Here is a 14,371-nt window from a genome sequence, read left to right as displayed (position 1 = left end):
TAGTGGCACTTTGTTTCTGAGTTTATGGAGCAGAGTGGGAGCAGATTTGAGGGGGAAAGACAATGAGTTTAGTTTTGAACATGGTTTATTTGTGGACTTTCCAGCTGATACTTGGCAGGGTGTTGATTATCTTAAGTCTGTAGCTCAGAAGAGAAGTTGAGACAGGAATGATTTTTTTTTTTTCCTTCTGCCAAACACATTATACATGAACAGGTTTTGTGAGATAACTTTTACATGTTGACAGGGTTCCAGCTTTCTGTTGTAGAAAACAATGTTGTGGAAAAGATTTCCAGTTGCCCACCTGTTTTAATATGTACCTGGGACTTGTTTTAATCATGTATGGTAAGATAATAGACACGGAGACAACTGCCTTTGAAAGAAGAGTTTTTTATTACAGTTCCCAAGAGGCGGGGCATGACATGCCATGCAGGGCCATGCAGGGAAGCACCATGGTCGGTCAGGAGGCAGAAGGAACAAGGGGAAACCAGAACGGACCAGAGCCTTTGTTGTGTTTTTCATGGGGAAGGAATGAGTAAGGCACAATAGGCAAGCTGAGCAAGTTTAGGATTGGGTAGTTTGAATTTCAGCAGGCTCTGGGCCCTGGGGGAGGACCCTAGTTGTCGAGTACCTGGCCTTGGGGTGATGGAAAGCTGGGGCATAGTGTCCTAGACTGCAGGAACCTGAGAAAAGGAGGTGGGTCGAGGGAATGGACTCAGGATTGCCTAATTTGCTTATTGAGGCATGTTCTCAGGCAAGTTGTTTGCTAACTCTAGGAATTAGTTAACTTTGGGAGGGGAAGCCCCTCTCTGAGTCGGGAAGGTACCCAGGATCAAAGCTTCATAAAATATAGAAAATAAAAATATGATTAAGGTATTACCCAGTATCCATTTTCCCATCTATACTGATAGAATCCCTGTGTTACTGGAGGTGACAGTGTGTACAGCTCAAATACTATGTTCCTGTTCTCCTTTGTAGTTAGATGTTGTGAAGAGGCTATCGGCAGAAGTCATTTGGTGATACTTCCAGGAAAGTTTTTACATGAGCTAACTGTTGGGACAAAAGCTTGTCTCTTTTGCTTCTCCAGACCCTCATCTCCCAGCTTTTTCTTTCCTATCTGAAATGTGGACATTTCGTGGTTGAATCTCCACTCACCATGTTGGACCAGAAGGCGATCTTTAGGATAGAAGATAGAAGAAGCCGCGATCTATGGAACCACCACCATTCCAGTCCTGGACTGTCTGCCTACGGACTGCTTTGGGAGACACAAATAAACCTCTGCTTTGTTTAAGCCACTTATTTGTGTTTTGCGGTTAAGCCTAATCCTTACTAAACCACACATTCTTGCCTTTGTCTCCAAATACATGATCAGCTCTTTACTCTTAGCTTTGTGTTATATGACCTTCTACTGCAAGTAGATGTTAAATCTTACCTCTGTTCCGATAGTCCTTAAGGTTTTTAACCTATGTCTCATTAAATTTGAGGGAGGAACTGGGACATAAAAAGTACATGAAACCTTAGTAATTAGCCTTAAAAAGACTGAACATAAGCATATATTTTCATCAAATAAATACTGTTTAATTTTGCTTATAGTCCTTAATGAGGATCCTTAATTAAATAAAGGAGCTCCTGATTAAATAAAGGAGCTCTTAGGCTAAGTACAGAAGTATTGTCCTTTTGCTTCCCCTGGCAGCACAGCAGACTAGATAACATGTGGGAGGCTTCCCCCTGCGGAGTAACTGGATCCTAAGTACAACATAATTTTAATTGCCTCATTAACTAGTTATTTTAAATTGTTTTAAACTGGTTTTGTCATAAATATTATTAGGTCATTAAATATTTATTCTATCTCAAACAAGAAGCAGTACCATTAATCAAAGTATGTGCTTAAACCATCGACACAGTTTTACCATCTTAACAGTAGCTTGTGTATGCCATCAGCGAAGCCTGAAGAGTGAGTGGCGATGAAATCACGAGAGGCATTTTCCACAGCTTGTTAAGAATTGAATATTTTTCCGTGCAAGAAGTGATCCAAAGCCAGTAGTCAGTAGGTGCTAGGTCTGGTGAATAGGGTGGATGACAGAGAGTTTCCAAGTCCAGCTGCTATAGTTTGAGCGGTGTTGTTTTTTGCGACGTGTGGTCTTGCAAGAGGATTGGCCTGTCTCTATTGACCAGTCTTGGCTGAGTAATCACAAGCATCCTCATCATTTCATCCAGTTGGTTGCGGTAGACATCTGCTGTAATCAATTGGCCAGTGAAGCTGTAGTGGATAATACATACCAGCACTGGACCACCAGACATCATTAGCTTTTTTTGATGAGTATTCAGTTTTGAATTGTGTTTCAGCCCTTCATTGTTATCCAACCGTTGTGCCGAATGCTTGCAATTGTCAAAAAGAATCCATTTTTCGTCACACATAACAATATGGTGTGCAAAAGGTTCACCTTTATGTCATGACAGTAAAGAAAGGCAAGCTTCGAGACAATTTCTCTTCTGACTGTTGTTTAATTCTTGTGGTACGCATCTATCCAGCTTCTTTACCTTGCCAATTTGTTTCAAATGGTCCAATATTGTTGGAATACTAACATTAAACCTTGCTGCTAATTCATGTATAGATTGAGATGGATTCACTTCCACTACAGCTTTCAGCTCATCATTATCCACCTTGGTCTCAGGTCACCCACATGGCTCATTTTCAAGATTAAAATCCCCAGAACAGAACTTCTCAAATCATCATGTACTGTGTGTTCATTAACCGCATCCTTCCCAAACACTTTGTTGATATTTCGAGCTATCTGCACTGCATTGGTTCCACGACAGAACTCATATTCAGAAATTACACGAGTTTTTGACTTATCCATGGTTTCACAAAAGTTGCTCTAAAAAAAAAATTTGAAAGATAATCAAGCCAAAACATGGATTTGAAAGAATGAGGATGTACCTTCACAATAAAACAAAAAGTATCAAAGTGAAATGTCAGTGATATCAACTGTCAGTACTTAAGGAAATTGGACATTCTATACTTAATAACCTAACAGAAGAAAGAAGTATAGGACACTGGGGAGTGTAGCCCATCCTGGTGTCAGAGTGATGTCCTTGGCTGAGGTGGAAAATCCAGGAGGAGGACCAGATTTGGGTGTAGAGGGGCTTTTAGCGGCTAAGGAAACAAGAATCAAATCCATGCGGATCTCACTATGTGCCAGGCACTATTCTAGGCAGGTGACCATCATCCACTCGTACAGTCCTCACAAAGACCTTATGAAGGAGGGGTCAGCATTATCCTCATTTTACAGATGGAGGCACTAGTGGGGTTAAGATACTTTCCCCAGGTCCCACAGTTAACAAGAGACAGAGCCAGGATTTCAAACCCAGACAGACCAGCCACAATCCACCCTTTGTACCACTCTGCACAATGCAGGCTGTCTCTTGAGGACATTTAGATATGTTCATTTGAAGATTCTGGTGGGATCTCTAAGTGACAATTTGATAAACAGTTTCCTTATCATTTAAACCAGTTTGGGGATTTCTCTTATTTGCTGATGACAGATAGAAAGGTGAATGGATGTCTGCAATTGTAAAATTGAGGAGAGTGAGCTGGGCTGGACACTCAGCCTGGGGGAATATGTCCAGCACTGTATTCTGGGATAGCCCCTCCTTGCAGGAGTCTCTTACAGGATTTGCATGGACTATAGCCTCTTCTGGGAGACAGAGACATATAAGGGATGATTCTTCTTTTAAAAATGAAATTCAAAGGGAGTGCCTACCTGCAGTGGGGGGAATGCCACCCATTCACAGGATCCTGCCTTCGTGTCCCACCCATACACACGCATATGCCTTAGACCTGCTGAAATGACTGTTATGTGTGAGGTAATTTGACGTGGTGATGGATGTGAAAGCTGGCAAGACTGAACGACAGAAGAGGCAAGCAGAGTGGACACAGCTTGCAGAGCAACAGATGCAGGACACTTGGGCTGCCTGTCTCGGACATCCTGAGGCCTCCACTTGTTGCAAATATTGTAATTCCACCATGTTCAAGATTGAGTAAGACTGATTAAAACTCTTTAAATGGCTCTTGTTGACAGGATTTGCTATAGAACATCTTCATGGTTAAACAAAAGTACAGTGTAATTTCACTTGATTAAAGATTAAAAAAAAGATTGGAAAGAAAGTTATTCACAAATGATGTGATTATATAGCAAACATAAAAGAATACAGATAATAATTAAGAATTGCTGGGAATAATATCAATATTTAAGTGTCAATTGCAAACAATAGCAAAGAAAATGTAGTTTTGTAAAGATGCCATATACAAGAGCATTGGGAAATATAAGGAGTCTCCAGTGCATGGTCTTTGTGGAGAATATTATAAAATTTTATTGAAATACATTAAAAGAAGACTAAACACATTGGTACACCATGTTTGTTTATTGGAAGCATCAATATTATAAAGATGTCAGTCTTCCCCAAGTTGATGTTACAGATCAAACAATTTTAATTAATTTCCTTAAGTTTCTTTTGGGGGACTGAAAAAGTTGACTTGAAAACTGTATTGATAAGCCATGGTCCAAGTTCAAACAACATACTCCTGAAGAAGAATGAGAGGGAAGACTTGCTCTCCCAGTTGACAAGACTTTTTTTTTTTTTTTTTAAGCTATAGTGATAAATGAAGCACAGTGTTTATGCAGGAATAAACAAATAGAATAGTAACAGAGAACCCAGAAACAGACCATGCCTATATGGAAACGATATATGATAAAAGTGGCAATATAGATTACTGGGTATAGATAATTCAACAAATGTGCTAGAAACATTTGCCATCCATACAGAAAAAAATGAAATTAGATTTCTGTACTTTATGTAAAAGGAAATCCTTGGCTATTTGAAGACTTACTTGTAAATGGCAAAACTTTAAAAAATTTGGAAGAATATAAAGGACAATGTCTTTATAATTTGGGGGTGTGGAAGTTTTTTTTTTAAATGAAAAGTAGACATTGAGAAGAGTGATAAATTTAACTTAAAAATAACCTCTGTTTATCAAAAGTCACCATAAAGAAAGCAACAAAACAAGTCACAAACTGAGAGAAGATATTTGCAATGATATAATTGAAATACAATTGTTATCTAGAATATATAAAGGCCTACAAAGTAATAAGAAGACAGCTTGGTAGAAAAATGGGCAAAGACACAGAGGCATTTTGCAGAGGAGGAAATACAAATGATCAATCCATTGATATACGAAAAAGTGGTTGACCTCAATAATCAAGAAAATACCAAAAATTGCAAGCTCCCCCACCCTCCCAGATTAGCCAATCTCAACACATTTAATAGAACAAAGTAGGAGGGAGGATGCTGTAGATTGATGGAAACTTATGCGCTGAAGGGGACAGTATAAATTGGCATCACCATTTGGGAAAACATTCTGGCATTAACTTATTGAAATTTCATCTAGTTTTTCCACCTTTAAAGTACACTTATAGAAAATTTGTGCCCATGTGGCCCAAGAAACATATGCAAGTGTACTTATAGCAACAATGTATGTAATAGTATAAAACTGGAAACAACCCAAAGGTTCATCAATAGAGAATGGACAAATAAGTGGTCATACAGTGGAATATTATGCAGCTGTGCAAATGAATTATAGCTAGCACAGTAATGGATATATTTTGAAACATAGAGTGAAACAATATTAGGTTGCAGAGGATCTTTGGATAGCATGTTTTTATAAGGGATAACACCAAGCAGAAATATGTTTATGGATAGGCACTTAGGTGAGAAAACTTAAAAAAGGGAGGGAATGATAAACACAAAATTCAGGATGAGTTACCTTGGAAGCTTGGGGGAAGGGAGAGGACATAGGCTAGGGAAGCACATGGTACCAATGATGTTTTATTTTAAGTTGGGAGGTGGGGTTGTGGGTATTTATTTTGTTTGCTTTGTAATTTAGAGATATGTTGCATGTATTCTTTTATGTTTTAAATATATAAAACAAATAGAAGTTTTCATAAAAATATCCTACTTATAGGTAGTATTTAGTGCAATAACACTTAATGATGATAGGTACCATTTAAAGAACACTCCTGTGTTTTACATTTTTATAGGCACTCTTAATCACTGTAACGACTCTATGATGTAGGTACTATTATGCCCATTTTGCAGATGAGCAAATTGAGGTTTAGAGAGATTAACTTGCTTAAGGTCACATAAGTAATGAGCAGCGGCAGTCAGATTTGAATCCAGCTGTGACTGTAGAACTCAGGCTCTTAAACCATTCACATTCACCATCTGGTCCCTCTTTATTTTATTTATTTGAAACTTGAAGGTCAGAAAGAAATTTGCCTATTGTCAGTTAGGGGAAACATTGACAGGACAAGGATGCAAGTGTCCTAGGTAACTGACTTCTTTTTTTCCCCAGCTTACCATAGTGGCATCATTAATTGATAAAATGTGTAAAATAGATAAATAAGGAGTAATGTTGGAAGTAGAGAATGGGACCCATAGGGTTGTATAGGTTGTCATTAAATACCTGTTGGTTTGAGCTTTGTTCCACACTCTGAGTGTTTATGTGGATCAGGAGCCAGAGCAGAGTGATATAAAAGAAAGGGGATCTAAGATTTTGTCCCTGATCTAGTATTACTGCTCAGAGCCCCATTTTTTTTTTTCTTTATATTTAGTGAGGCAGCATCAATAGGTGATCTCTAAGCTCTCTGGTTAAGACAAAGGATTGGTTAAGGCAAAGGATTCTGAAGCCAGACTGCCTGGGTTAGAATCCCAGTTCTGCTGCTTACTAGATCTGTGATAATCTCTGAGCCTTAGTTTCTTCCTCTTAAAAACTGGGGATAGTAATAGAACCTGCCTCATATGTTGAAAATTAAATGAGTTAATGTAAATACCTTAAAATGATGCATGACACATAATTAAACACTATGTATATTTATTTTCTAGCCCAGATAATCTGTATTATGTTAGTGAATAAATCATTATCACCATTATCCTTTCTATTTCTGTAGTGTACTTAATTCCCTTTACTTTGCCTGCCAGGTAAACTCTTATTCATTTTTAAAGACATATCTCAAATATCAGCTCCTCTTCAAAGCCTGTGACTACTCTAAGCAGAATTTGGTTCCTTCTTTATGCAAACATGTGCATTTATATCTATCTCATATAGCATTGGTCACATTGTTATATAATTTTTTTGGAGATGTATCTCCCTTTCTTACTAGTCCTTGATTTCCTATACCTTACATAGTGCCTGTCACATAGCATATGTTCAAGAAATATTAGATGAGTAAATGGCAGATACAGGAATAGGATCTACCTGACAATTCATTTATTTTTTTTCATTATATTTCCTGAAATCTAACAACATAAAAATGAATCTAAAACTTGAGCTAAAATAAAAAAATCAGACTTAATTACAGATTTTCCTAGAAAATTCATTTATTTTATATATATTTACTGCGTTCCTACTATGTTCCAAGAACTGAGCCTGTGGCCTGAATATTCACTGAATAAAACATTGATACTTTTGAGAGTGAATTACTAATAGCTTGGAGTGACAGGCACATACTAGGACTGCCCTGGACCAAGTGGGAAATATGATCATTCTTCTCATGGGAAATTTATACCGCAATGGGAAAAGCTGTCCAAAATGATCCTAGGAGTTCAGTCTAGGTTGCTTGGACAGCAAGCTAGCCGAGATAAGATTTATTTCACTTCTTTCAATAGAAAGAGCTTCAGATAAGCTCAGCTTCCCATAGAATTAGTGACTCTCCTTCTAGCAGTGGGAACTATAGCATCCCATGGGCTCCAAGGTCTAGGTGTCAGTCGATTGGCCTTTTCAGACAACCCCTATGACAACTGGCTTCTGCAATCCACATTTTCTGGCACTAAGCAGATTGTTTATTTTCCTACTGACAGGGTTGCTTTCACATTTTTACATTAAGAAGGGAGAGCAACAGGATCAGGATGAGGTGCCTTCATTAGCACACAGAAGTACGCTGTTGACCCAGACTTGCTCTGGTCCCTGTGTGTAACAGTAGGAGGATGAAGAGGAACCATGGCTTCACTTCTATTGCTAATGTAAGTTTTCTCTTATTTTGATAAAGTCTGTTCCTTAACACAAGCCATGTGATATTGTAAAATTTATCTTGAATCCTGGTGCATGGCAGGAGGATACCCAGAGGAGAGTTTTAGTACATAATATAATGTAAGGAGTTTATATTTTGTTGTGGTTCCATTGGGAAGCCATTACAGTATTTTAAGTGTTAGAGTGAAATGACTGATTTACATTTGAAGAAGATCATGCTTGTGACTGTATGGAGAATCTATTACGGGGAAAAAGACTAGAAGTGGAGAAATAAGTTAGGAAGCCATCAAGTAGTTCAGATGACAGAGGATGGCAACTTGGACCAGGATGGAGGCAGTGGAAATGGAAAATCAAGATACATTTTGTAATTAAAATAGATAAGTCATCAATGAATTAATGTAGGAAAGGGATGGATGAATTAATGGAAAAGGGAAGAATCGAGTTAATTCTTATGTGGTGCCTGATGTGAGCAACTGATGGTGCCATTGGCTGAAATGGGGAAGATTGAGGGTGAGAAAGGGATAATTTTTTTAAAGATGGGGATAAATTGAGAGGCTTGTTTCGGACATAAGTTTTGAGATGTCTGTGATAGAGGCGAGTAAAGAGGTCAAGTAGGTAGATGGACATGGGAGTATACGTGCCTGGAAGAATGGTCTGGCATGAAGATATACATTTTGAAAGTATCAATATATGGATGATATTAAAATAAATAATGAAAATAATAGGAAATCAAACTTGACAGGAATTGCAGTATGAAAATGGTATCATAGGTTAACCTAGTTTCCTTTTCCTCTTGAAAACCATCTCAGAACCCCAAGAAGAATGAGAAACAGAAAGGTATGTTACATCTTTGATGAAACTAGGAGACAACTAAAACTCCAAACTACAAAATAGGTGGAAGGACTATGTATCATCCAGAGTCCAGTCAAGACAAAAGAAACCAGTATAGTTACTTCAGATGGAGAGTATTGAATGCAAGGGATTGTTTACATAAATGTGGGAAGAGAAAGAGAAAGAAGAGGCACCATAGTAGCAAAGAGGAAGAAGGTGTTATACTGAGAGATCAGAAACTGATAACATCCCTGGGCGGGAGCCTATGAGCATATACCTGTTGCTGCATTGCTAGAGAAGTGATTGCAATTGTTTCTGGTATGTCGAAGGTGTATTGCCTTGGCTGGGGCCAGCAACATCGAATAGGTGGTTCTATCCAGGTTGCACAGTCATTGATCCTTTCTCTAATCAGAGTTTACTGTTATCAAGTGAGAAGTGACTTGGAGTGAAAAGCAGAAATGTTCTCTCTTTCACCTTTCTTCTCATGTCTCAGTATTCATATTGGCAGACAGTAACAGCAGGGCATCAGGAAAGGGAGTCTGGGAAATGGCTTGTAGAATCCCAGACCCAACAGTATGGAGCAGAGTATAGAAGGGGGTTATGGGCTTGAGAGACAAGTATTAATAAATACCTGGAATAGGCTACCCAAAGCAGTGGTGATCAAATTGAGGTTGGTGTTGGGTCTGGGATTTGATTTTACCCTAAATACAAGGTAGTTAATTAGCCTTTTACTGTTTGAGGGATTGCTAGTAGAGGACATAAAACTCTTGGGTCGGAGAAAAATGACCCTATTCATTGCAAGCAGCATGAACAGCAGCATATTTTCTTCGGTTCCCCTTGTCCTACAAGTCTCATGGGAGGCAATTCGGAGGGCTAAGAGGGAGGGATCATTATAGGGAGATACACAGAGCTTGGGGAATTCATTGCTCTTATAGCAAGCAGTAAGCAAGCCCGCTCTTTTTCCTGGAAGGGCACATTACCTCATCTTCAAGGTTGCTCATTGCAAACATAATGCTATGAAATGAGGGTATGTAAAAGGTGTTATAAGATTAAAAAAAATGTCAATACATAGAACTGAGGCCATGAGAAAACTGAACAAGGTCAGGGACAGGTGGGATAAGCCCTGAAACAGGGCTAAGGTCCTGTTACTGAACTCCCAGAGACATCTGTGAACTGACCTTACACTAATTCTACAGCAGAGAGTTTGGGAAGCATTTGGACTGGGTTGTTAAATTAACCTGAGAAAGCTTTGGGCAGTTAATGAGGAACATGTTTATGTCCAAGTGTAGTTTACAGTGCTCTGTAAGCATATTGTACACTACATGATGCTGAAATTGCTGAGGCTCGCCTGTCTTAAGTGAGAGGTTCCTTGGCATGTGTCCAGTAAGACTATATCTCATTCTTCCAGATTTACCATCTGTCACTCTGTGAGGTCCTTTTGAGGGGACCTAAAAATATATCCCTGTCATTGGATAACATTGCTGAACTTTTTTTTTGCCCCGAGTAGACTGCAGTGGTGTCATCATAGCTCACAGCAACCTCAAACTCCTGGGCTCAAGTGATTCTTCTGCCTCAGCCTCCTGAGTAGCTGGGACTACAGGTATGCACCCCCATGCCCGGCTAATTTTTTTTTTTTTTTCTTTGTAGAGACAGGGTCTTTCTCTTCCTCAGGCTGGTCTTGAACTCTTGACCTCAAGCAATCCTCCCACCTCGGCCTCCCAGAGGTGCTAGGATTACAGGTGTGAGCCACCACGCCTGGCTAAACTCTCTGTTTTGTGTTGCTCCATGAATTAATATAAACGTGTTTGCAGACAGGATTTGTCTTAGGAGTTTTGCAGAGCTTTGCCCTGAAGGAATATGTGAACGTGTTTAGTTTGCATTTCAAATGCTGTTGCGCTTGGAAGGGTGTTTCTGAAAGACAGTAGCGACTGTATCCCACAAGGCGCCGCGTTTCTTAGACCTAAATGTTTGGATTTGCTTTGTAAAGCAAAGCGAATCTGTTAAAAACTACAGGATGAGAGCTGACAATGGAGTGCCCCCCGGAACAGACAGCCACAGACTAAAAGTAAGCTCCTGCTTAAACACTCCAGATTACCTGTCTCCATTCAAAATAACCTGATAAATATGGAGCCAACATATCTCTGTTTAACCCCTCTGTTAAGTGATAAATTTACCTTAGCACATAGAAGTTAATCTTTGAAAGATTTTATAACCATTTGTTCACATAGATAGAATTAGTTAAAGGATCTGTAGAAGCCTTTTGAAAATCTGTTAACCTAAGAGGAACTACCTGCTATTATGTAAATCTGTTACCCCTGGCAACTAATCACTATTCCCTATAAGTTACCATGTAAGACCTCATTTGGGGCTTTTTGAGATCCACGAAGAAGATCTAGGCCCCCTGAGATCCCGTTTTGCCTATAATCTTTATAAACTTATAAAATTGTATCTTTGTCTCTGTGTATTCTTTTATTTCCAATTATTTTCCATTTTTCTCTATTATTTTCTTATCCCTTACAACTCTACCAAAGGGACCCGGTTTTTTGTGGGGAGCGTTGGCCGCGTTCCTGGCAGTTTTGTATCTTGATGACATTGATATCTGTCTCTATCCATCAGATCATTATTTTCAAACAGAATTTTTTACAACATTTTAGTGGGTTTAAAATCAATTTTGTGAGATGCAAGCAGCATTGAAAGAAATAGAATGGGGTAGAAAATATCAGAGCGACACTCAGGAAATCTGGTTTTGTGATACCTTTGTGTTCCCTATATATATATATACACACACACACACACACGCACATACACACATATATTTATATATATAAATATATATATATTTAGATTGTGAGACACACACATACACACACATATACACACGTATATAGAACCATATAAAAAGTATTGTTGGCCATGGTAAAAATTTTAAGGTACTGTTTTAGATTAAATAAGCCTTCTTTGATTGACAGGTGGTATCTGTGTGTGATTTGTCAGTATGAACTACTATTCACTTATCAGTACAATGGTCATGCAATCTGAAAAGTCTGTGTTTGAATAGCTTATGTGTTATGCTTCATTATTGTTCAAATATTTAGGTAGTTAAGAATTTGTGATGATACGACTCACTAATGAAGAATTTGGAGCTCCTACATGTGAGTCATGCTCCAGGACTAGTGCTGAACGTGTTTTATTTTATGCACTTAAACCTCCCTCCAGGTGATGGATCATGCCTCAGGGTGGAATTCTGATATTTCCCCTTTTCTGTGTCTCTGAGTCCTCCCTCCTGAGAAACAAGACTTTTCCCTCTTCCCAGTGATTCTGTGTTTCCTTCTTATGGTGCCAATCACCTTTCTGTTCTGGGTGATTCAGAACTCTCCCTTTGAAACTGATACCAAGTCCTCCATCTTCTTGGTGACCCAGATCTCTTCCTTTTCTGTGTGACACTGGACACTACTCTATTTGCATTTTAGCAAAGAGCTGCTGAGTTTAGGATCAGAGACAGAATGTGATAATCCATGTCATCTGTGCAGAGGACAGACTCACCTGAAAGGGCCAGAGAGGATTCACTGAACTGTGCCGTACAACATATTAAATTGGGCAGAGACAAGAGACAGGTACAGTGAAGCAACAGGTAGAGGAGATAGATTCACAGAGAAATAGTTCAAATCAGGAAGGAGATTATATACATCAACAGAAAGGACAAAGATCATTGCTAATTGCTGACATGTTGGGGTTCGCTGAGAGTGTGTTCCTGGTTCTGTCTGTTACTGAATTCATTCTGGGACTTCTGGGGAATGGTTTCATTGGGTTGGTCAATGGTAGCAGCTGGTTCAAGAACAAGAGAATCTCTTTGTCTGACTTCATCATCACCATCCTGGCCCTCTCGAGTATTGTTCTACTGTGGATTCTCTTCACTGATGGTCTTTTATTAGTGTTCTCTTCCAAAGTACATGATTCAGGGATAGTAATGCAAATTATTGACATTTTCTGGACATTTACAAAACATCTGAACATTTGGTTTGCCACCTGTCTTGGTGTACTTTACTGCCTGAAAATTGCCAGCTTCTCCCATTCCACATTCCTCTGGCTCAAGTGGAGAGTTTCCAAGGTGGTTGTGTGGATGATGTTGGGTGCATTGCTCTTATCCTGTGGTAGTACCGTGTCTCTGTCCAATGAATTTAAGATCTATTCTGCACTCAGAGGAATTGATGGAACAGGGAATGTGACTGAACACTTCAGAAAGAAGAGAAATGAATATTATCTGATGCATCTTCTTGGGACTCTGTGGAACCTCCCTCCCTTAATTGTGTCCCTGGCCTCCTACCTTCTACTCCTCCTCTCCCTGGGGAGGCACACGCGGCAGATGCAGCAAAATGGTACAAGCTCCAGAGATCCAAGCACCGAGGCCCACAAGAGGGCCATCAAAATCATCCTTTCCCTTCTCTTTCTCTTTCTACTTTACTTTCTTGCCTTTTTACTTGCATCAGCCAGTCATGTCCTACCAAATACTAAGGTGACTATAATGATTTGTGAAGTCATTACAATGTTTTATCCTGTTGGCCACTCATTTATTCTCATTCTAGGGAACAAAAAACTGAAGCAGACATTTGTGGAGATGCTCCGGTGTGAGTCTGGTCATCTGAAGCCTGGGACCAAGGGACCCTTTTCCCCATAGAGTAGTGGAGGGAATGGGGTGGAGCCCAGGAGTCCTTCAGCCTGGCCCAAGACTACAAGACGCTTTCTAACCACCCATGGTACCAGTTCTGTGACATCAGTAGGAGAGAAATACTAACTGCTTCGCCCCTGGTTCCACCTAGACACCCTTTCCAAGATGAAAGCCACATTTCTCACAGTCTCCCTCTGTCATTGTTTTGGGGGGGTGGTAAGGAATAAAGTAGTCTTCAGGAAATGTCAGGATAGTAGGAATACTCTCGCTATACAGACATGGAGCTGTATTTTAATAATCATCAGCTCACCATAATGAGTCTGATTACTAGTTTCTTAAATTTGATACTAACAGTGATAAACTGATATAAATAAAATTATGTGGCAGACTGGAGGGAAAGGGCCAAAGCTTTGCCGTCCTGTAAATGTGGGTTTGAATTATGATTCTGTCAATTTTCCAAGATTTTTGGCCTCAAGTGAATTACTTTAATACCTGTATAATCCTCTTTTCCCCTCATCTTAAAATGTGGGCTGTAACATAGACTTCACAGGGTATTAGAAATTCATGAGATAATATATGCTGACATTTTGGCACAGTGTTTTGTGTAAAGTACTCAGTAAGTGAAGGCTATTATTGCAACTAATATTGAGTTATGCAGCAACAGCAATTCCCATAGGATTCCAGTTTCCATAAACCCGTTGTGCAATGACAAAAATAGTGGAATGAAAATCAAGAACCTTGGATTCTAGGTGCCAGTCTTATATTTCTTGATCATTTTGCTAAAATAAATT

At 39.2% G+C, this 14,371-nt stretch overlaps 1 protein-coding gene across 1 annotated transcript; it reads left to right on the top strand.

Moving 5' to 3' along the window:
• The first annotated feature begins 12,586 nt into the window (after positions 1-12,586).
• LOC105814691 (taste receptor type 2 member 3) lies at positions 12,587-13,670 on the top strand. Its single transcript, XM_012649758.1, has one exon. The coding sequence runs from the start codon at positions 12,639-12,641 to the stop codon at positions 13,587-13,589; it is 951 nt and encodes a 316-aa protein (XP_012505212.1). The 5' UTR covers positions 12,587-12,638; the 3' UTR covers positions 13,590-13,670.
• The last annotated feature ends 701 nt before the right edge of the window (positions 13,671-14,371 follow it).

The sequence above is a fragment of the Propithecus coquereli genome, unplaced genomic scaffold (genome assembly GCF_000956105.1).
Source record: "Propithecus coquereli isolate 6110/MARCELLA unplaced genomic scaffold, Pcoq_1.0 Scaffold302, whole genome shotgun sequence".
Taxonomy (NCBI): domain Eukaryota; kingdom Metazoa; phylum Chordata; class Mammalia; order Primates; family Indriidae; genus Propithecus; species Propithecus coquereli.
Note: the sequence above shows the minus strand (reverse complement) of the source record. Positions and strands in the feature narration are given on the sequence as shown.

Excerpts from the sequence above, each read along its gene's own strand:
- LOC105814691 (XM_012649758.1), top strand. The coding sequence starts at position 12,639 with ATGTTGGGGTTCGCTGAGAGTGTGTTCCTGGTTCTGTCTGTTACTGAA.